This window comes from Microcaecilia unicolor, chromosome 1 (assembly GCF_901765095.1).
Source record: "Microcaecilia unicolor chromosome 1, aMicUni1.1, whole genome shotgun sequence".
Taxonomy (NCBI): Eukaryota; Metazoa; Chordata; class Amphibia; order Gymnophiona; family Siphonopidae; genus Microcaecilia; species Microcaecilia unicolor.
This window is the reverse complement of record NC_044031.1, coordinates 469,954,613-469,979,685: the sequence shown is the minus strand read 5'-3', so window position 1 is coordinate 469,979,685 and position 25,073 is coordinate 469,954,613. Positions and strand designations below refer to the sequence as shown.

General features: G+C 42.7%; 1 protein-coding gene across 1 annotated transcript in view; it reads right to left on the bottom strand.

The window, feature by feature from the left end:
- The window catches only part of IMPACT (impact RWD domain protein), a 114,198-nt gene extending 89,352 nt beyond the window's left edge, over nucleotides 1-24,846 (bottom strand). The window contains exons 1-2 of the mRNA XM_030213660.1: nucleotides 24,753-24,846; nucleotides 2,618-2,746 (exon numbers count right to left, since the gene is read on the bottom strand). Of these exons, the coding sequence (XP_030069520.1) occupies nucleotides 2,618-2,746; nucleotides 24,753-24,797 (174 nt within the window). The 5' untranslated portion in view covers nucleotides 24,798-24,846. The remainder of the gene's footprint in view (nucleotides 1-2,617; nucleotides 2,747-24,752) is intronic.
- Between the last annotated feature and the right edge of the window lie 227 nt (nucleotides 24,847-25,073).

Below are 25,073 nucleotides of genomic sequence, written 5' to 3'. Positions count from 1 at the left end.
CCTCCCCTGTGTCATCGACTCATGAACTGCTACAGTTTTGTAACGATGTCCTCTCAAACTCTAGGGTCAGCTAGGAGAGATTTGTTTAACTGCCAAAAGGGCAGGCCTTTATATTGAGAGACACTAGATAATGAACACCAGCATGGTGCACGGTCTGACCAGGAAATATTTTCAATATAGGCCTGAACAGTCTTAGCTAGCCAATATCCATCTCCCCACATCAAGTCAATCCTAGGGTAGCTGTCATGTACCTGAGAGTCGAAACTGTACCCTCTAGATTTAGGATTCAGTGTTCTCCATAGGTCAGTAAGTTTCAACTCCATAATTTAGAAAAAGCTTTACTTAAGCTAGTACGCAGGGACCGACTAGTAGTGTGTCTATCTAACCTAGGAGTGGAGGATTGGTTAGTGTAGAGGGTTGCAGACCTGGGGAACTGGGTTTGATTCCCGCTGCTGCCTGATGATCGACAGCAGGTTGAGATCCTGGGGAACCAGTACCTAGTACCTGTAAAATGAAACTGTAAACTGCTTGAGTCTAAGCGGTATATCAATACATGAATGAATGAATAAATGATTTGGGACAAAATTGAAGCCCCAGCCATTAAAATGTGGCCAACTACTTTAGTTAAGATAGTCTCTCCATGTATCCTCCAAAAGGCATTAGGATTATCACTAGGCCCATATATATTAATCAAGGTAATCGCGTCCCCATGCAACGTCCCACTAAGAAGTAAGAATATCCCATCGTCATTTCGTTATGTCTACTTGAAGAGCGTCCGTGGACCAATATGGCAACACCCCTCTTTTCCTTCCCATCTTTGTCCCTATGCATCAGCAAGTGCTCCCTCCTGCAAGTGAGGTGTGTTTCCTGGACAAATACTACTCCTAATGCGCTTATACTCTTTAAATAAAAGGTTCCGCTTCATGGGGGAGTTAAGGCCTTTGACATTAACAGTGCCAATTAATACCTTAGCATTAGACATGAGACTGTTTCTTATACAGTCATTTATACCAGACCATACATCTGAACCCATTCCCCCTCTCCGCTTCCCATCAATCATCCCTTATTCACTCCCCCTTCCCACCCCCTGTACCCAGACCTATGTTACCAACAGTCATGGGTGTAGAACTAACTGTGGAGACAGTGCCCATCAGCTCCAGGGTGCACATGAGATAACCCAGGGTATCCACCACCCCATTCCGAACACTATAAACAACCAATAGAATAGCTCCAAAGGGACCAACAATTTCCTCCCCCCACCCCAGAACACTTCAATAACATAGATCATCTAAGTCTGGCACACACACTTAGTTCCCACTCCCCAAGACCAATGGGGAGCCCCTTGAAAACAGGGTCACCTCTCATGTGTCCCAAGTAGAGTCCAGATCCTTCAAGTAAAAAACAAATAAAAATTAAAATTAAGATACTGGCCAATGAACCAATGCCCAACTGTGGAACATCTGATATACACCATCTAATCAATCTAAATGATTCCATCTTCTCTCAGGTGGATTCCACAGAGGTACTTGGTGGAGGTGTGGCCTTTGAAGAGGTGGTAGACCAGGAACACAACTTAGCCTTTAATCACCTTATGCCATCAGGATGCCCCTTCATTCTGGTAAAGCCATCACCTCCTTTGGCAAATTCTCCATTTTCATCTGTTGTAATGCTCGCCAAATATCCTCCAGAGTTTGCACATGCTTGGTAACCCCGTTGACTATAAAAATCAAACTGAACGGGAAGCCCCATTTAGATTTCAGGTTGGACTCCTGTAAAACTTCATCACCCCAGCAAAGTCCCTCCACTTCCTTTGTGTTACTGCGGAGGTGTCTTGGAATATCTCCGTTTTCAGGGCTCTCCACTGTATCAGATGCTTTGACCTGCTCAAACGTAGAATTCTTTCTTTCTTTAAGTTGGTAGTTGGAAAAGCAGACCACTATGTCCCGAGGCATATTATCATGCCTCAGGCACAATGACCTGTGTGTACAGTCAATTTTAATGTCTTGACCCACAAGAGAGTCCAGCTCAGCAGCTTGTAATAGGTGCATGACAATGTATTACACTACTTTGGCACACTCAGCCTCTTCAGGAATTCCCCTAAACTGGAGATCGCACCTTTCAGGTCTATTTTCAAGATCCTCCACACACTCCCATAGGGCTTTGGTATCAGTGCTTTGGGTATCCCTGTAGGCCTGTAGTCAGGGTAGAGACCTCTGAGAAGATAAAATCACATTTCTAAGTGGTTAAATAAATGTATGGTGGTAGAGGAGGAGACTCAGTGCTAGAGCCTATGTGCTCCAAATATCCTTTTTTGGACAATCCAAATAAATTTTGAGTGTGCCAAAATCATTGAATACCAGCTGAATATCCCCTTTCACAGCAGCAGATATTTGTGAAAACTTGACGACTGGCCACTGTTTGCCAAGTGAAGGCACAAACTTCCAGGAGTAAATTAAACCCAAGGAGGAAGGGGAATTTGTTCTCAGGTTTTACAAAGCACATAGATTTCAGCAGTGAAGGTGTTTCCACAGATTCTTTTACAATTTGAACCCTGGACAATACTGTACATATTTAATGCACTTTCAAAATTCTTGAAAAAAACTGAAAAAAAAAATACCTGTAAACAGATGGCCCTTTTGGATTGTTCTGAGGGATCACTGACATTTATACAGAATATTTTTTGAGCTTCATCAATAACACACCATTCGTCTCCATAGATAGACGACAGTGCTTCAATCTCATCAATCTAAGAGGAACAAGAAAAACAAAGTTGTGCATACGTATCTTGATAACTATGTAGCAAATAATCTAATCTCCAGTGGTTTGTGCTTACAATACCAACAGTGACATAGTAACATAGCAAATGACGGCAGATAAAGACCTGCCCAACAAGATAAACTCATTTTACATGGTATGTCATACTTTATATGTATACCCGAGTTTGATTTGTCCTTGCCTTTCTCAGGGCACAGATCATAAAAGTCTGCCCAGTACTGTTCTTGTTCAGTGCTTACAATACAAACACTTAACCTAAACATCATTAAGCTCATCTGACAGAACAAGTCCATTTCTCTAGGCATCCTGTCCTGTGTAAAGGCCACAAAACGTTTAGAGTTTGGCCTTCATCCATAAAATGTACAAGGGGCACAACATGCCAGTTTCAGAGGGCCAATGAAAATAGGAAAAAAGTCACAAATTCACAAATAACCTCAGATTAACATCCAAAGATCTATAGGCCTCTCTTGCTGTGGCTGATATGTGGATTCATTTGTCCAACATCAGGAAAAACTGAATAGGAATGGTGTTCATGAGTTAAGAAGAAACTGCTACTCTGTAAAATGAATATCACCACTCGCTTTGGGTTCACCAAAGAGCATCTGAATGACTCACGAAAGGCCTAGAATAATGCTCTCTGGACAGATGAATCATTGATAACAGCAAACATTTTGTTTGGTGAAAAACAAACACTGAGTTCCAAAGTAAGAACCTCATCCTGACTTTCAAGAATAGGGGTGGAAGTATCATGGTGTGGGACTGTTTTGCTGTCTTAGGACTTTGACAACTTGCCAACACTGAAGGAATCACAAACTCTGCTTTACATCAGAAAATTCTCAAGGAGAATGTCAAGCCATTTCTACATTCTCTGTCTCTCAAAACTGTATGGTTTAATAAAATGCATGAGCAATCTTTTCTTTTCAAGCAGTACACCTCTGGAATACTTTACCCTCCTCAATAGAATGTCTTTGCATATCAAATTTCAAAAACAACTGAAAACCCATTTATTTCAGAAATATCTAAGATAAGCCCCATTTAGGGCCCTGTTTAATAAGCCGCACTATTGTTTTTAGCGAGCGCTAATTCTAGAGACACCCATAGGAATATATGGGCATCTCTAACGTTGGCGCACGCTAAAAACAATAGTGCACCTTAGTAAACATAGCCCTTAAATTTTCTGTAACTGTTTATAGTTTGCTGTAAACCACTTTGGACCAAGTATTGGGATTAAGCAGTCTGTAAGTGCTTAGATTAGATATTTATTTTCAGCTTTTAATATACTGCAAGTCAAACCTGAGGCTACTATGCGGTTTACAATTTCCATTACAGGTACTTTGCACTGTGCCTAATGTAACATAGAGACATATTTTCAAAGCACTTAGCCTTCCAAAGTTCCATAGAAACCTATGGAACTTTGGAAGGCTAAGTGCTTTGAAAATATGCCTCATAGTAACATAGTAGATGACGGCAGAAAACAACCTGCACGGTCCATCTAGTCCGCCCAACAATTTAAACTCATATGTGCTACTTTATGTGTATACCTGACCTTGATTTGTTTCTGCCATTTTCAGGGCACAGACCATAGAAGTCTGCCCAGAACAAGGCCCACCTCCCAACCACCAGCCCCGCCTCCCCCTACCGGCTCACAATCTAAGTTATATATTGCACCGGGGCAATAGAGAGCTAAGTTACTTTTATTTTCAATGTCCTGGTGTTTCATCAATTGACAGTACAGTAAAGGTTCCAGTTTTAAGTAATCTCATGGTGTGGTCAGGATTTTTGTATGGATGGACAATCTGATGCCTTCCTTGCCCGGCCCTCCAGCTTTAAGGTTGGCCCGGCCCTGGTCCCATCAAATAAATAACTTATGTGCCCCTTCTTCCACCTTCTGGGCTGTGTCTAGGCATTTAACCAGGTTCCATCTGCACCAAACAAGACAATTCCTAATGATGATGTGATGTAATTACATTACAATTTAACAGTTACAGTTAAATGCACAAGTTGTTACTATAGTCACAGCTAGATGTTATGATAATTTCCCATTCAATTCACATCAGAGATTTAACATTTTCAAATATTTTATATGTTTACAAAAAAAACAATGCAATAACAAAACAAAAAGATGTTCAAATCAAGATGCTGTTACTGCAATAATCAAGATGGAACAAGATTGGAATTATAACTGAATAATAAAAAATTACATAATTAATGAAGTGTAATCAAATGTATATTGTTCACAATGTACTAAGTTTTACTACTACTACTACTACTATTTAGCATTTCTATAGCGCTACAAGGCATACGCAGCGCTGTACAAACATAGAAGAAAGACAGTCCCTGCTCAAAGAGCTTACAATCTAATAGACAAAAAATAAATAAAGTAAGCAAATCAAATCAATTAATGTGAACGGGAAGGAAGAGAGGAGGGTAGGTGGAGGCGAGTGGTTACAAGTGGTTACGAGTCAAAAGCAATGTTAAAGAGGTGGGTTTTCAGTCTAGATTTAAAGGTGGCCAAGGATGGGGCAAGACGTAGGGGCTCAGGAAGTTTATTCCAGGCGTAGGGTGCAGCGAGATAGAAGGCGCGAAGTCTGGAGTTGGCAGTAGTGGAGAAGGGAACAGATAAGAAGGATTTATCCATGGAGCGGAGTGCACGGGAAGGGGTGTAGGGAAGGACGAGTGTGGAGAGATACTGGGGAGCAGCAGAGTGAGTACATTTATAGGTTAGTAGAAGAAGTTTGAACAGGATGCGAAAACGGATAGGGAGCCAGTGAAGGGTCTTGAGGAGAGGGGTAGTATGAGTAAAGCGACCCTGGTGGAAGATGAGACGGGCAGCAGAGTTTTGAACCGACTGGAGAGGGGAGAGGTGACTAAGTGGGAGGCCAGCAAAAAGCAGATTGCAGTATAAACGAGAGGTGACAAGGGTGTGGATGAGGGTTTTGGTAGAGTGCTCAGAAAGAAAGGGGCGGATTTTACGGATGTTGTAAAGAAAGAAACGACAGGTCTTGGCAATCTGCTAGATATGAGCAGAGAAGGAGAGAGAAGAGTCAAAGATGATCCCAAGGTTTCGAGCTGAGGAGACAGGGAGAATGAGAGAGCCATCAACAGAAATAGAAAACGGGGGGAGCGGGGAGGTGGGTTTGGGGGGGAAAATGAGAAGCTCGGTTTTGGTCATATTTAATTTCAGGTGGCGTTGAGACATCCAGGCAGCAATGTCAGACAAGCACGCTGAAACTTTGGTTTGGATGCAAGGTGAGATATCAGGGGTAGAAAGGTAGATTTGGGAGTCATCAGCATAGAGGTGGTAGGAAAAGCCATGGGATGAGATTAATGAACCAAGGGAAGAAGTGTAGATAGAAAAGAGGAGGGGACCAAGAACAGAACCCTGAGGTACACCGACAGGCAGAGGGATAGAAGTAGAAGAGGATCCACCAGAGTGAACACTAAAGGTGCGGAGGGAGAGGTAGGAAGAGAACCAGGAAAGGACAGAGCCCTGGAATCCAAGTGAGGACAGGATATCGAGAAGTATGCTGTGATCGACAGTGTCAAAAGCAGCGGAAAGATCAAGAAGAATGAGGATGGAATATTGACCTCTGGATTTAGCCAGTAATAGGTCATTGGAGACTTTAGTAAGCGCAGTTTCAGTTGAGTGGAGAGGGCGAAAACCAGATTGTAATGGGTCAAGAATAGCATGTGAGGAGAGAAAATCAAGGCAGCGGCGGTGAACAGCACGCTCAAGTAATTTGGAGAGAAAAGGAAGGAGGGAGATGGGTCGGTAATTAGAGGGACAAGTAGGGTCAAGTGAAGGCTTCTTAAGGAGAGGTGTGACCACAGCATGTTTAAAGGAAGCAGGGACAGTCGCAGTGGAAAGTGAGAGGTTGAGAATGTGACAGATAAAAGGAATAAGAGTAGGAGAGATGGCATTAAGAAGGTGGGTGGGAATGGGATCAGAGGAACAGGTGGTACATTTTGAGGAAGAAAGGAGAAGTTTTAGTTTTCAAGTACTTATTTTCAGCTTAAAGCCAAATTTTAAACTGCAAGCATCAGCAGCTTCAAATCAGATAAATACTTCAGGTTCACACTTTTTTTGAAGTCTTTATTGAGCATTGAAAAGACAATGCAACAGCAGGTAAAACATAGGAGTAAATGCAAAATGTCAATCAAAATACACCCAACCAGTATACCCTAGAGCATATAATCTGCCTCACTATAAGGACATACAAAAACATTCTCAATGCAGCTATGGATACAAACTATAACCTCAAATTTTTGAAGTTTTTTGGTGAAATACCCTCACCCCTATGACCACAGCTAACCCTCCCACCAAAACCAACCCCCTCCACCCCCCCCCCTTCCACCCCCAGCTTAATAAGAGCAATGTTTCAGGAAGGGCTCCCATATTGCCTCCCACTTCACCACAGAACGACAACGAACAGCCCAGATTCTCTCCACTTCACAAATGAACCATAATTTGTTTAACCATCTCACCAAAAGGAGAGGCGGTTGGAGATTTCCAATGTGCAGCTAACACAACTCTCGCCGCAGACGTAGCTTGCCTTGTCAACAACGCCTGAGATTTAGTAAGACCTGGGTTTTTTTTTTTTTTTTTTTTTGCAAATATGAAGTATACAGGAGACCATGTAATTGGCCTAAGAAACCAGTTTTCTAATCTATGTTGAACAGCTTTCCAGTAGGCCACACTTTAAAGCAGGACCACCAAATATGGCCCATTGTACCTCTCTGGCCATAACCATGCCAGCACAGTGGTGATGCACTTGGAAACATGTGATGCAGACGTACAGGAGTCAAGTACCACCTGTAAAGTACTTTAACTACACTCTCCTGAAAGGGAACCGATATCGACACCTTCATCCAACCATTCTCCAAAAAGGACCAATCAGCATCCTCAACAGTCACCCCTAATTCCCGATGCCAGCGTTCCCTATGGGTAAAACTGGGACAAACTTTCCTACGCTGATAGGAATACAAGTGATAAGACCCCTAGTAGTTTTAGAATCTTCACAAAGATCCTCTAAGAAGGAGTCCTCTCACAATATTTTAGCCTTGATCTACTTAGAGGAAAGAAAGTGTCTCAGCTGAGAATAAGAATACAGCTCTTTGAGTAGAATGGGATATTGTTCTTTCAACAAATCAAAAGGAATCAGGTGATCCTTGTCAAACACTTGACCCCAGGTCACCAAGCCCAGAGATAATCTAGAAAACGGCCCAGGAGAGAGACCAGGAGGAAAAAGTGGGTTGTTAGCTATTGGAGACAATTTGGAAAGGACTAAGTCCGGCTTAGTAAATAACCCATCCCAGTAAAAAAAATGTAGAAAAAAATCAAGGGGCACAAGTCCTTGCTTAAAATCCTATATTTGCGTGGAAGCCACATCAATGAGCAAAGAGGACAAGAACCCACCTCAACCTGCTCCAACTGAACCCATAACTTCTGTGGAGTATCCTGAAACCACTCAAAGGCCGCTCGAGCCGCTTTATAATACCAAAGAACATTAGAAACCCCTAGACCACCTTTCCTCTGGTCTTGATAAAGTAACGCCCTGGGCAGTCTAGGGCGCTTGTTAGATCAGACAAAATGTACCAGTTTGTCCTGCAAACTTGCTAAAAAGCCCCTAGAAACTCTAAGAGGAAGGACTTGGAAAAGATACAACAAACGAAGTAGTATTCCATTTTTAACGTAGCAATCCTACCCAACCAAGACAAATCAGAGACATCCCACCTCTCCAGATCCTTATAAGAGCCTTCAAAAGAGGAGGATAGTTAGCAGCAAACAAATCTGAAAGAGTAGGGGTAAGAGTAACCCCCAAGTAAGTTATACCTCCAGATACCCATTTAAAAGAAAAAGAGTGCTGAATGGACACTAGAACCGGACGAGAGATCCCGATCGCTAAGGCCTCCGATTTATTCACATTTAATTTAAAACCTGACACAGAGGAATAAGCAGTCAAACGCCTCGTAAAATTAGGTAAAGAAATCAACGGTTTCATCAGTGAAAGAAGATCATCATCAGCAAACATAGCCAATTTGTATTCCCTATTCCCAACAAGGATTCCAGAAATGTTAGGGTCAGAACGATGAGGAATAACGATGAGGAACGATGAGGAATAAAGCCCGTCTGATCCGGATGGATTAAGTCAGGCAGCACTTTAGCAAGGCAATTAGCCGAAACCTTTGCCAAAATTTTAACATCAGAGTTGAATATTAAAATGGGATGATAAAAAGCACAGTCAGTCTTATCCTTACTAGGTTCTGGAATAACCGCGACCCAGGCTTCCATCATAGAGTGGGGAAACTCATCTCCAGCTAAAATCTCATTAAGGAACTCCATCAATATAGGTGCCAATTCACCCTGAAATGCTTTATAAAAGTCATTGGGCAGCCCATCCAGACCAGGTGATTTTCCAATTGGAAGTGCTTTAATAACCTTAGAGACCTCATCAACTGAAACCGGACCATCTAGAGTATCCTGTTGCTTGACTGTAAGTGTAGGGAAAGAACATGTCGATAGAAAATTATTAATCGCTTCAGGTGTCAGATGTGTAAAGAGTTTGATAAAATGACTGAAATTTTTGACGGACCTGCAAGGATGATATCACAAACTTTCCATTACCATCCCCCATCTTAAGCATAGTGCGGTCTACCCGGCGTTGAAGCAACTTAACCACCAAGGCCCTACTTGGTTTATTACTATACACATATTGAGAGTGTAGCTGTTGAGCATAAAAGAATTGTAACTGATCAGAATATATCTGGTATAATTTCAAATGAAGTGCTTGAATTTCCCGCAGGGTAGCAACCAAATGAGATTTGTGACTTTCAGACAAGTGAGTCAATTGAGATAGGCACTTAGCTACCTCAGCCCTTTGCTGCCTGACACGGCAACTAGTTTTTTGGAGAAAGAAACCTCTAGAGACAGCCTTAAGTGCATCCCAAACAACACCCAGAGATGATCCCGAGTTTAAATTAAGTTCCTGCAAGAGTTTTCTATAACCACCCAAAATCTTATCCTCTTTTAGCAAAGTAGTATTCAATGTCCACCTCCTCTCCTTATCCTCCTCATGTAGAGAGGGAAGCCAGACCCAAACAGGAGCATGGTCCGATAAAGTAAAAGTTCCAATATCTGAAGTCCATCCAGCGTGCATCAGAGAGATATCAACAAAAAGGTAATCAATGCAAGAATAAGTATCGTGAGAGTGCAAATAAAATGAATAATCATGAACCCCCGGATGAGATACACACCAAACATCAGAGATGCTAAGATCTCAAACAAACCTATTTAAAGCTTGGGAAACTTGAACATCCAGACTGGAAGGTGGGCCCGACCTGTCCAACGCAGGGTGCTGTGTGGCATTGAAATCCCCCCCCCCCCACACACACACTATCAATTTACCACTGGGACAAAATGTGAAGAGTCCTATCAGCTTACTCAAATACACCCCTTGGGCTTCACTGGGAGCATATATTGAGGCTAAAGGCCAAGTCATCTATTCTGAGACTCAAAAGCAAGAATCGCCCTTCTTTATCACGCTGAATTTTAACTACCTGTGTCTGCAAGGAGGAGTGCAGCAAAATTGCTACCCCCCCCCCCCCCCCCCCCCCGCTTCTTAAAACCATCAATCGCCAAGGCGAAGAAAACAGAGGGATATTGAGGATGAGATAAAAAATTTTCATGGTCCCTTCTCAAATTAGTTTCCTAAAGAAACACCACAGGTTTAAAGTGCAACAATTCCTTAAATAATTTTTGGCGCTTTTGAGGAGAGTTCAGGCCTTTCACATTGTGAGTCAAAAATTTTAAATCATTACTCATATCAGACACGACAGGCAGCTGTGCAGAGTGTACACAGGACCCCTCAAAAGTAAAGCAAATTTAAAGACATCCCCCTCACATAATCCTTTGAAAACTCCCCCCAACCCCCTTATTACCCCAATCCCCCCCCAGCATCCCCCCAGTCACAACCCCCCCCTCCCACACACACACACCAGACAGCACTGAATGGGAAATCAGGAGAAAGTAACTACTGGACCAAATGGACCCCCTAACTTCACACACATCACCCACATTCGCACCCCACCCAAGCCTTTATCACCTGGTAGAAATACATCCACGCATACCATTCCGAAGGGACACCACCTTGTAGAGGTGGAGGGGCTTGTGTGTTTCAATTACTAAGAGGGCTATACTGAAGGGTTACCCATATCAGACAGGCCTCTGAGGAGAAACCAGACAAAGAGTGTCCCAAACTGGGAGAGTGGTAAGATGGTGACCTGAAGTTCGGCCCAGCTGCCCTCTGAAGTTTTGTCTTCTTTACGTAAAATTTCCTCTCTGCAATTGCAGGTACCTTAACTGAGAGGAAGGGGACAACCAGTGGATAGCCGCCGATGGCCAGCGTTTTATACCCTGAGCAGCAAGTGCGGGACCGCTGTGCGACGAACTGCCCACAGATGAAAGGGTTGGCGAGTCCTTTGATTAGTGCCGGCGAAGGAGCATCGACGCTCTTGGACCTGGAAAAAACAACTCCATCGCTCCCGAATTATTCAACCACCATGTCCAAAGGAGTGGAGGAGTGAGTTAGAGGTATATGCTGAAACGGAGGACGTTTACAGCAGAACCCGAATCGGCGGAACCACTCCTAAACACCTATGAGAAATCAACTTGGAGTTTTTGGCTCCCGTGGCGGTTACATTGAATACCATCTGGAAGGCGCTTCGGGTCCTAACGGTGGCAGTAAATAATTTTGTTTCAGATATAATTTTATTAGAGAGTTACATGGACAGTTCAACTGAACCCTTTGAGAGTAAAAAATTGATATAACAAATGATTCTACATGAGCAAGAAGTGGTTATGATTTTGAAAATGATAATAGACCAGAAATTTAGAATAATGAAATGAATATTATTATAGATGATTAATATCGAGATTATTGTTTTTCCCAGAGTTCCGGGTATGACTCCTAAAGTTTTCCTCAGAAATATTTCCTTAAATTATTACTTTAAAGGGAGTGAAGCCTGTGAAAACTGGGATTACTTTAAATCAGTGGGATTTGAATTAGAGACTTAAGTATATATATTGTTAAATAACTTCTGGTTTTTAAAAGAGAAAGAATGTAATTAGATGTATTATTTCTAACTAATATTGGACAATAAGTATGTTTTTCAATGAAATGATTTGACTATACACTGTATTGGCCTTGAAGAAGCCAACCAGATGATCAATGTGGAATAATTAATTAGACGAGTAATATCTGGGGATAATCAGGTTAATACCATGGGGGGGGGGGGGGTTCTGTTTACTGTTTAATTGATCTTATCTTGTTTCACTCTCCCTATTTAGTGGTCTAAGGAAGAGAATAGAATTACCTGACTGAAATAATTCCTACATATTACTTTCTCTGTATTTCCAGCAAGTTGTTTTATCGCTTGTAAAAATTTAAATGGTTATAAATAAAAAATTTAAAAAAAAAAAAAAATGAAATACATCCACGCACTACTCATTCACCGCAGTTAGCATATTCTCTATGCACAACTACACAATTATCGCAAGGCAATATAACAAACAGTCATCAAAGAGCTCGCAATAAGCTCGCAAGCAAAACAGTAATGATTGGAGTCTAAGATGAGTCAAGTCTGGGCCAATTGTTTCTTAGCCTTCTGAGCAACTCTCTTCCACTTTTGTAAATTGTCCCTTGTCAAGGGAGCCAGTTCAGACGGCGGGACAGCAGATGAAGTCAGGCCAGCCTCATGAAGAATCTTCCAAGCCTCCGGAACGCTGCGAAGCCTGCTCTGCTTTCCCTTGATCGTAAAACACAGAGCAAAAGGAAAAGCCCATCTGTATGCAATCTTCTCTTTGATTAAGAGCTCCAACACTGGCTTCATAGCGCGTCTCTGAGCTAACGTAAACAAGGAAAGGTCCTGATAGACTGACACTTTAGCTTCATCCATGGATGATAGTTGACGAGTACGCACCAACAAGCTCTCCTTAAAAGCAAACAAAGAAAATCTTGCTATAATGTCCCTGGGTCTATTATCCAGTGTCTTCCCCAAGGCTCTATGCGCCCGGTCTATTTCCACTGCACCTGAATCCCGAGTATCGCCCATGATTTTTACACACAGTAAACTCACTATGTCGGGAACATCCTCCAGGTTACCATTCTCCAGCACCCCACGGAAACGGAGATTGTGCCTGCGTCCCCGATTCTCAAGATCATCAACTTTGTAACAAAGCTCCTCAGTTTGCTCCAACAACTGAGAAAATCGAGAGGCCACAACTGCCGCTCGCTCAGCCTGCTCATCAGCCCGCTCCTCCAAAACCTCCACCCTGCCCCCGAGCTCGCGCAAATCCAGACTGATTGCGTCCATGTGCTCCAGGATTTCAATCTTAGAGGCCTTAATATCTGCATGGATCTCTTCGAGGCATTTGGCTAATTCCTTCAGAAAGCCTTTCTTGGGGAGAGAATGACGCAGGGCTGCGTGGGAGGAGGCTGAATCCAACTCAGACGCGCGACCAGGACCAGGAGACGCATGGCGCGATAGGCCCTTAGCCAGCTGTCTCACCGAATGGCGCTCACCCTCCTTATGCTGCGACGAAGAAAGCTTACTCATGGCTACCAAGCACTCACCACGAACCTTCCCAGGTAAGTAGAGACGGATAAGGAAGTAGATGTCGGTGGATGAAGCAATTAAAAGCAGGGTAGTGCAGGAGCTAAACTCTGTGGCGTCCATTCAGCCCCATGACGTCACTTCCTCCTCAGGTTCACACTTTTACCAAAATTCTCAAATATACATTTGTAAGATTAGTTCTTTCCTAAAACTTAGTTTTCAGGTTACAACTAACCAGGATCCCTCAGGATCAAACAGAATTTCCCAGGATGGTAGGTAAGTATTTGACTTGATAAATATCACTGTCAATTTTAGTCCAGAAATAAAATAAATGAAATACAAAAAATGTGTAAGATGTGTGCACACAAAATAAATTATTAAACTTGCAAAAATAAAACCTGTTCTTCACTGGCTTCACTGCTTTCTTGCGTTGGGTACCAGTGTGTGTAGTTTTGTTCTCTGTCTGGAACCATCAGCTTTCTTTGAAGACTCAAATGTTAACTACTCTTCTATCTAAAACAAAATGAAAAGAAGGAAACCCGTATTCTTCCTGTGTATACAATCTAGGTCAGTGTCTTCTTAGGCTACGGCCATATATGACTGGCTAATTTTAAAAAACAACAACAAAGATAAGCAGTAGTCCCTAAACTAGCCCTCCGATTAAAAAAAAAAAAAAAAGCGAGAGAGACTTCTGATAACGAATCAGCTCACAGAATCCACAGGCGCACACACACTAAACTGAGCACTCTCAGTACTGAATTTTTATTCAAATATGTTTATTCAACAACTTAAAAACTATTCCTCAATTAACTCATAGAACAGACACTCCAGCACTCCTAAATTCTTTAAAGTTCAATTAAGAATCCTCAACTTTGAAGTTTCCAGTTCTTCTAAATAAATATCTCCAGTTTTCAAAAATTATTTCATCAGGTTTCAGCTTTTCAAACCAATGGATATAATTGTTAATAGTCCAACAGAATAGAGATTGAAAAAAAAAACTGCAGAAATTCACCACAGCAATGAACTGCTTCACAACAGATCAAATAAAACTTCATGTAGAGGTAACAGTTTTATCTCAGCCAAATAATAAACAACAGAAGAAAAAGTTCAGTTTAGCATGGTTACACAGAAGTTCTCAACCTCAGATCAGGCAAGGCAAACAATAACTCTCTGAAGTTTTAATCAGATAATTAACCAAGCTTTCATTTTTTTTATAACTGGAATTAATTTGTACTTCTATGAAACTGAGAAGAAAATATTCTTTACCTCTTAGCATTTGATGTTTCTTCCAACCACAGAGGTCACACAATTTCTCCAAACTTATTCAAACCATTAAGGACCCTATTTACTAAGGTGTGCTAGCATTTTTAGCACGTGCTAAAAATTAGTGCACACTGTGTAGATGCCCATGGGAATATTATAGGCATCTACGTGGTTAGTGTGCGTTAAAAGCACTAACACACCTCTAATGCAGCTTAGTAAACACGGTCCTAAGTTTCAAGGAATAATACAAAAATTTTACTATGTTTTTGCCAGATAAACAGAATTAAATCCATTTCAGTTCTTCTCTCTCAAAAGTTTCAATACAAGAATAAAAGCAATGCTTCCTCATACAGTTTCAAGTCATAACCTGATTACATACAGCTTAAAACTTATGACACCACAGAAATCAATGATTAACAAGTTCTGACCCAAATATTTCTTACAGACACAGCTCTTACTGCTGTTCTCACTCTGCAGCCTCTGGCCAGCCTTTTGCTCCTCCCCTGCACTCCTGCAGCCTTCCCAAAACTGGAGCTAGCCAGCACTAACACCCATGTCTTTCCTGCCCTGCACTGGAACACTTCTGGGTCACAGGTGATTGCAGCTCCACCCCCAAACCAGCACCATACACCCTGAAGCTGCTGAGACTCTCTCTCACCCTGCCTACCTCAGGTGAGCATAATTCTCTCTTACACAAATACTCTAAAAGATGTAAGTTACACCATATATACAGATCAGATGCCAGTACACCTGTATCCCAAAACGTAGGCTCTTTTAATTCTGGGTGCAACTCCTTAACAAATAATGCTAGGGATCTGTGCTCTGCAAGGCAGCTAAGAGGTTGGAGTTATACTCCAAAAGCAGATGCCGTCAATGATGTGCCTAGCCATGGCTCCTGAAACTCCTGCGTTAAACACAAGACTGTGAATGGACATTTCATCACCACTCTGAAAACTGTGCAAAACTTTTCTTGCATGAGAAAATATGCACCACTTATCTAGCACAAGAAAACAGTGTGTTGTTTCAGAGCCGGTTTCATTTTGTATAATAAATGGCTCCAAAGACAGTGTGTAATATGTGTAATATACACGCTAGAAAAACATGCAACACTTTATATTGATTCCATTCCAGCAAACTTTTCACCATATAAATGTCACATTTTTCTAGCTCATATGTTATGCGCTATTTTGGAGCCAGGTTCATTATACAAAAATGCTTTTAAAATGGTTGTTCAGAACTATGTTGTTTTGGGAATCTAAAAAGACTAATGGCCCTATAGTGCATTCCAGATAAGTGGCACATACTTTCTTGTGAACTGTTTTACGAGCAAAACAAACAAATCCTCTGAAAGGAGCTAACTAAAATAAAAGATCAATCATAAAAATCATTAAACACGACCAATAATTCTTGATGCTATTTTTGGACCAAGAAAGAAAGAAAAATAAGCTCAATTATGAGTATAAAATTACAGAAAGGGACCAATAATTGAGCACTATTTGTGTTGCATGAAAGGACCATATAAGACAGGCCACACTTTTTCCTCATGCAAGATAAGTTTTGCACTGTTTTCAGAGTGGTGATGAAAAACTGCATGATGACATGTCAGAGTGATGAACTGGCATCAAACCAACAAGATCTCCCTCAAACTGGCAGCAAATTAATGTGCTCAACCTTAGGTCATAGAGACAGAGAAAAAAAAACTGTGTGCTCTAACCACAGTAAATTATGTTGCCTCTTCCTCAATGCAAGCATTCAGTACTATTGACTAACCCTTTTTCCTTTGCTTGCTAAAATTACCCATAGCCCCTAGTACTGTAATAATGAAGACACCAGGCTCTGCACATCCCCAAACATACAGAGAGTGACCCCATAAGTCGCCAGCCAAACCCTACAGGAGAATATGAGAGCACATGCTGCAGCCAGCACATAATAGCACAGCCACTGCAAAATGTAGGAGAACATGGACTATAGAAGCTGAGCTACCTAGACAATAAAAAGGGAAACACAAATTTGTTTACTATTTTAAATATGCCAGCTTTATAAATCTGAATGTGCAGCATCTCTGATATGGTAAAATTAGTTCTTACCTAATACTAGGACTAGGGGTCACGCAATGAAGTTACATAGTAGTAAATTTAAAACGAAATCAGAGAAAACTTTTCTTCACTCAACGTGTAATTAAACTCTGGAATTCGTTACAGAGAATGTAGTAAAAGCAGTTAGCTTAGTGGGGTTTAAAAAAGAAGGTTTGGCTGTCTACCTTAATGTGCTGCCCAACCAGAATCACCCCTTTAACTATAGTCAACAAGGAAAGTTGGCATAACAGGGGCTCCACAGAAAGCACAAACAGTATAGGTGAAAGTGGGCACCCCTGCCTAGTACCCCATGCAATCGGGAATTCAGCCTCCCTAATACCATTCACTAACAGACAAGCCATTGGCTTACTGTACAGGTACCAACCCTGGAACCCCATACCTGCCAGAGTTTGAAATAAATAATTCCATCTGACCCTGTCAAAGGCTTTTTCTGCATCTATGCTCACTATCAGGGAAGGTATTTTAGATTCTTGACATTTAGCCATAGCAAGCAACAAGCGTCTGACATTAAGTACCGACTGACAATGTCTAACAAACCCCACCTGCTCCGGTCCTATCAATCTGGAGAGAACTAGCGATAAACATTCCGCTAATAACTTAGATAACAGTTTTACATCTACATTTAAGAGTGATATGGGCCTATAAGATTCAGCGTTTTCAGGCAATAAGGTTATTAATGCCATATTGGCCTGGAACAAAAAGGAGCCTCTTTTTATCACTTCTTCATAATATATTAACCGTGCTCCCAATGCCTCTGGTGGCAAAGACTTATAATATTCCCCCGTAAAACCATCTGGTCCTCGAACAGAGTGCAGCTTTAACGCCTTAACCGCTGCTTGTAATTCGGCCAATTGTAGTGGGGCATTAAGGGAATATATCTCTTGAGAAGTCAGTCGAGGCAGACCTGACTTTTCTACCTAATCAGTCAGGCTCTGCTCGGATGTGGATTCCTGTGCAGCATACAGAGACGAAAAATAAGTAGTGAGTATTCGTGCTATTTTCTCCCGATTATTTGTTAAATTACCAGAGGAGTCCCTTACCGCGGCTACTGTCCGTGACCCGCCCCAATTTTTAATCATTCGTGCTGTTAAGCGGCCAGGGCGATTCCCATATCTCTGCAGTTTATATTTATGATAAAAAAAGAGAATGGGACTCCCTTTCATGTAACAAAGTATTAAGCGCCACTTGAGTAGTTTGGAGATTTTCAAGAGTTTTATGAGTGGGTTGCCGAATATGAAACTGCTTTGCCTTTTTCAACTGGTCTTCTAAATGTAATATGCTTGCCACCAGACGTTTTTTCCGGGCACACACATATACAATTATATCTCCCCTTAGAACAGTTTTAGAGGCCGACGAATATAAAATTGGTTGGTCAACATGTACTGCATTATTGAGAGCATAATTAGACCATTTGTCCTGAACATATTTTTGAAAGTGTGGGTCTTTATATAAATAAGATGGATATCGCCGGCATGACCCCCCCCCCCCCAATTTATCAGCAGCAGTTTCTAGATCCAGCTATACTGGAGTGTGATCAGAGACCTCTTCTGGGTCTATTGTCACAGATCTAACAGCAGAAAATAATGAGCGTTCTACCAAGATGTAGTCCAACCTGGCTTGTGTTCCATGTGCCCTGGAACGGTGTGTGTAGTCCCATTCACTGGGGTGCAAGGCCCGCCATGCATCTATTAAGTTAAGAGAGCGAGTAAACATAGAGAAAGTGTCTGTCCGATACCCTTTATGAGGAAAAGCTGGGTTAGAGCAATCTAGCAACGGGTCCAAGACCAAATAAAGTCCCCTAGAACCATTAAACGTAGTGTACTAAATTGTAAGCACCGTCTAAGCAAGGATTGAAAGAAACTGGGGTCATGCTGATTGCACCATATAAAACTAATAGAAGGAGCTCTATGCCCTGCAGCCAGAGGTGCAGTTGTAATTTCCTCGTGTTCCCTTAGCTAACAAAGAAGCTTTATATATATATATTTTTTTTTTTTATTACTTTTGTACCCCGCGCTTTCCCACTTATGGCATGCTCAATGCAGCTTACATATTGTATATAGGTACTTATTTGTACCTGGGGCAATGGAGGGTTAAGTGACTTGCCCAGAGTCACAAGGAGCTGCCTGTGCCTGAAGTGGGAATCGAACAAAGTTCCTCTGTTCCCCAGGACCAAAGTCCACCACCCTAACCACTAGGCCACTCCTCCACTCATATGAGATTCCTTTCCGATATAGGACTGCTACTCCCCCTTTCCTGCGCTAACGCTGCAACTTGGTATGTTCTAGGTCTGTGAGTTGGGTCTCTTGCAAACAGGCTATATCAATCTTATGTCGGTTCAAGGCACAGAGAATTTTAAGACGCTCCACTAGGGACGTTATACCCCCCACATTCCATGTTGCTAAGCGAATAGGCATCTGGGAAGTTCAAATAAAGAACATACAAAAATTACCTACAGCTATTTTGTTCCAGGCACCCAACCTCGCCCAGATATCGTGACATCCCACTGCACATCAAAATCTTCTATCTTGTGATTCCCGCCATAGACTTCTTAACGGTACAGTCCGACCTGAGCCCCAAAACAGCCTTAATATAACTACCTGTTGGCAAAAATTAGCTATCAAACCTACATACCCCCCCCCCCCCCCCGCACTAACCTTCCCTGCCACCCTACACTCCCAATAATTCCCCAAACCATTCACCCAAGTAGGGGGAAAAAAACTACCCGGGGGAATGTAACAGATTTCCGTAAATGCTAGGGATCCCCACCCCCCAACAGCCATCATACAAAATGAACTTGCACACCCACACATCATCCCACCTGAAAAGCAAACAATGTAACCTTCAATATAAAACAGGTAAACTGCTTATATCAGTCAGCATCTAAGTGGCCTTTCTCAATGAGGAAGGCTCTTGCTTCAGACACAGATTTAAAACTGTGCCAATTACCCTGGAGAAAAATCTTCATCTGTGCTGGGTAAAAAAGCACACATTTGATGCCCTTTTTTATGACAGCTATACACAAGAGATGGAACTGGCGACATTGTTCCTGCACTGCTGGTGAGAAATCTTGAAAGATCAACACTCATTGTTCATCAAAGTAGTTTCTCTCTTTTCAAACAGAATCCATGAAGAATTTCTAGCTTGTGTTTATAATTTAGAATTTTTGCTATGACAACTCTCAGCCAACCATGATTTTCCGTCTTCCGACCCACTCGATTCGCCCTCTCTACAGCTAAAGGGCCCATCGAGTCAGACAGGGCCAGTTCTTTTACCAGCCAGCCCTCAAACCAAGTAGACAAATTCTGGTCTGGTACGCGTTCCGGTAGGCCCACAATTCGTATGTTATTTCATCTTGAACGGTTTTCTAGGTCCTCCAATTTGGAAGAGAAAGCAGCAAGCTGTTTACTCAACCGAGCAAAGTCCGGGGCCTGTGCACGTGAGTTGTCTTCCAGCGCTGATACTCGAGTTTCCAAATCGCCAGTTCTAATGGCAAGGTCATCCAGTACAGATTTAAAATTATCCAGTTTTTGTGTGAGTGCTTCCCAGCGGGGTTCTACAGCCTTTGTAACAGCTAATGTTAAATGCAAAAGTTGGGAATCTGTGAATATTGTGTTCGTCGTGGGCAGGACCTCCGCCATCTTGGAGTCTCCACTCCCAGGTTTGTTCCTCTCTTTTTCTGCCGATTTTTGTGCCATCGCCGCAGGAGATTTATCCAAAAATCTGTCCATACAGGCAGTGCGCTGATAGTCAATAAGGGGTGAGCAAAATGTAGAAAAACTACACTAAAATGGCATATTGAGAGGCGCGGGCCCCAGAGCTGCAACTCAAGGCTGCTTCTCTGCTCACTGCATCACGTGCTCTCTAACCAATTATTTTTTTTAAGACATGTTGATAAATATTAGGAGCATAGACCACAAAAAAAATTAAATGCTTGCTCCTGAGTCATCATTTTTAACAAAAGGAGTCTTACCACGTGTTTTTTGTAACCAAGGAAGCTTGGCAATGCAAACCTTGAATCGACACCATCACCCCACCATGCCTATAGTGATGGAAGAGTAGGTCTCCCCCACCCAACATGTACTCAATTTCCAGTGTTCCTGGTCTATCAAGCGGGTCTCTTGGAGATAAGCAATATGTGCCTTGCACAATTTCAAATGAGTTAGAATCTTAATCCGTTTCACAGAAAAGGACACACCAGAAACATTCCATGATATAATCCTGGTGCAGCCTATATACATAGAAAGAAGTCATTGTGGAACAAGTGTGCAAGACCAATGAAGTCTACTATCAGCTCCAGGTACCCAGCCTTGCCCAGAACATGGAGAAAATAACCAAGCCTATACACCACATGTCTAGCACTTAAGAGAAACAGATCATCCCATATAGACAAGAGAGGAACCATCAGGGCTTCTTCACAGACTTACCACAGTTTTTAGGCCCTGTGTGATACCCTCCATGCTGTGAACAGAGTCAAGCCGTAGCTGAGGTTTCCCTCTTACTACAGATTAGATAAATGGATGCAGAATATACATTCCTAATGGGACATGAATAAATGTGGAAAGTTGTAATAAAAGGTTGTTACTTATAGCTTCATGTGGTCCACCCTTAAGGCCTCACAGTCAAATTAGGAAATATAGTATCTTGAATCCGTAGAAATTACACTCCACCGAAGAGAAAAAATATCTACTATAATAAAACTCACCCTCAACGTTCTGAAGACAACTTTCTGAAGTCACTCAATCACTCCCTGAAGGGTTCGTGGATTCATGGTGGTGAAGCCAGCCAGCCTATGCCCCGCCCTCGCATCAAACGTCAACGGAAGAAAACATTCACGTTGCCAGGCAACGGTAATCACGTAGGAGGCATGAAGGACCAATCAGAAAATACCACACACAATGTGAACCGTTACCAGGCAACGCAATGCGACGTTAGGCAGACCAATCACAGGAAAGTACAAGGCAAGAAGGGAGGAGCATTCAACAGCAGAACGCCACATTATTGTGCAGCACAGAGAACAGAGGAGCAACGCTAGAATGATAGCACAATATTCCTACTGTGGGCATTGAAGAGCGGATCAGAACGGAGAGTAGAGGACCACCGCTACCTGTGCGTATGTGCGAAATACTTGCATTCCATTCACGTGGACTAGGTGGAGCTGAAAAACAAAAGCATGCCCCTCACCATCAGGGACGTCACCGCCCACAAAAAGCTGCCGCTAACAGAAACCTGTCGCCCAGCTGGAATGATTAGCCATGAGCCAGCCAGTAGCAAACAGCGACCGACACAGAGGGAGGAGTAGGGCTACTCCTCCCCTGCCTCGGAACCACTAGAGACTGGCTGCAAACCTGCAAAACCAACCCCACACCGACGCACCCCCCCCCCCCAATTCCCACACCGACGTACCCCCTTCAAGCGTTTCCCTCCAGCGGACTGCAAAGGACAAAATGTTCCTGTTCACCCCCCGATGCCCCAACAACGTGCTCCTCTCCCTTCCGACTCCAGCAAGTCGTTTCACAAATCCAAGATGCCAACAAACCTTCCACAAGACGGTCCCGTTCACTTCCCCCCTCCCCCACGCCCCAACAACGTGCTCCTCTCCCTTCTCACCCGGGGAAATCGTCAAAAAAAAACCAGGATGCCCACAAACCTCCAGAAGACGTTCCGGCTCACTCCCCCCCCCCCCCCAACGCCCCAACAACGTGCTCCTCTCCATTCCGCACCGGGGAAATCGTCACAAAAATGCAGGATGCCCACAAACCTTACAGAAGATGTTCCGATTCACACCCCCCCCCCCCCCAAAAGCCCCAACAACGTGCTCCTCTCCCTTCCATCTCGGGAAAATCATTTCACTAATCCAGGATGCCAAAAAACCTTCCAGAAGCAAAGCACTTCTCTCTTCCTGCCTTACCCGACACAAAATAACATGCTCCTCTTCCTTCAAAAAATATAAAACAACAATGCTCTTCAGCAAAACAAATAAAAAAAAAAAAAAACTTATCCAACAATCAGGAAAGGATAACCGCAAGACACACATTTACATTTCTGAAAAAAAAAAAAAAAACTCCACAACCCCCCCCCCCCCCCCGATACACAAAAGCACACCACGTCCCTCAAACCCCCACCCCAAAAAAAAAATCTGACCAAACACTTATATCCCTTAATATCAAACAGGAAAAACAAAAAAATAATAACCTAAACCATATGCTAGCGCCAGTTTCATTTGTTACGGAAACGGGCTTTTTTTACTAGTATATAATAAATCTCACACTGGATCAGGTTTGTTAAGCCACGCAGCTACATTGTCTGGAGAAGACTATGTCACCCAACAGCCATCTGTAAAGACTAAGTGAGGCCGGATACTGAAGTGTAACACGACATTTATGTTCAAAGAGTTCCGAGTATACTGGGCCAAAGGTGACACTTCTTTGTAAGATCCACAGAGTAGTCTTGAAACAGTTTAACAGAAGTGTTGTCATAGCATATGGCCTCGCGACAGCCCTTGTACGCTCTGAGCAAATCCGCTTTTTGACTATGCGAGTGGAACTTAGCCACTACGATGTGGTCTGGTTTCTCCAGCACGAACAGGCCCATTATGATGGGCCCACTCCAATCTAATCATTAAAGTTGCACACATCCGTTTCCAAAGTCTGGCGGACAGATCAATTGGGGACAGACTCAGGGAATCCAACAAATCGTATGTTGTCTCCCCGCAACCCGTTTTCAAGATGATTGAGTTGCAAGAAATTCTGCCATACGTTTCAACTCTCCCAGCTCTGTCTTCGCCATATCTTCAACGTAGGACATGCAAAATACAAGTTCTCCGGTTTGCTGAGATATTTCAGAGATGAGTTGAGAGACACTGGCAATTTGCTCCAAAAGCTGTTGAAACCGCACATCTAGCGCACACACTACTACCTCAGAACAGGTCAAATGCGAGGCCCGTGACAACTCTGCCATTTTGCCAGTGCTCTGTTGATGCAAGCCTCTCTCCTTGCGCTGTTGCGTAGGGTTTACAGTGGTAGCAGTGCGCTAGTTTGGTGCACTGACCGCTGAGCATTGGGGAGGAATATTAATGTCCCTGTTTAGCATGCATTTGCATTCCATTAGCATTCAGGGCCAGCAAGCACATTGTTACATGCGCTCGCCAATTCTGATCCTGGGACATAAGCAAATGTGGATGCTAGTTCAGCGCTAATGGACTCTAGCGCCTGCGTTTGATCGCCTGGGCCTTAGACTTACAACGCTTCATATATTACTATGTAACTTCGTAAGTATATGTGCTTTTGAAAATATGCCTCAGTCTCACTCATTAGGAGCAAAGACTTGCAAAGGCAGTCAAAACACTGCCGTTAAAGTGGCAAGCAAAATATCCATGAATGTGCGGGGTCTGTAAGATCTGTCTTTTACCTGGACCCCTTTCAGACTTCTTTTACTCATTAAGGCCTGTCCTGATCACTACTTTCATGAGAGGAAAGCCTAAAAGAAGAAAACCCAAGTTGCCCTACAGATCCATTTTACCCCAACCCCCAGTAAATAAAAAATGTGAGTACACCTTCCTGCTTAGTGCCTTCTCCTACCCAATCCCTTCTCTAAAACCAAAGTGCATACTTTCAGCCACTGAGCAGCAACACATTTTCAACCTAGAAAATTTACTCACATTACCACCACTTTATATAGTTTCTGCGACTTCAAAGAAAATCAAACACCCTTTGTTATTTTCTTTACTTCATGTATAAAGCAAACTAAATTTTCATTTTTTTAGATTTATACCCTGGATTCTTCAACATAAGGAGAAACTCACTCTTTACAGTAATTCACCCTTGGCATCTCTGACTTTTCATTAAACATCGTGAATTATGCATATATCAATATCATCACCGTTCCCATCCACCTCTCCTACTGTTTCTCACTCCCCACCTGATTCTCCACAGCTTTAGACAACGTGCTGATGTGCCACTTTTACAAGCACTAACATATACACATTCTCCTTCAACACACGTTACTCACTTGCTTTTGGACATTGTCTTCCTCACAAGCCATGCTGGAGTGCATATGTCAGACTGAGCCAGACAGCCCGAACAAAATTAATGCTTCAAGACCAGCGGCCACCTCATCAGTTTCCGGAGAAGGCGGGACTTCCGTCAACTGGGCTGGTTGCACCGCACCACCCCCTTTCCCACCTCCGGGTCTACTTTGCTGGGGGCTGGACAGGACGGCACTGGCAAAGGCTCCGTGTTCCTGCGCTTAACATGCATGCGTTATTTATGCCTTACTTTCTTGACGTATCGCATTTTTCTTGTCCTTCAAAAAGCATTTTGGGAGAGGCTT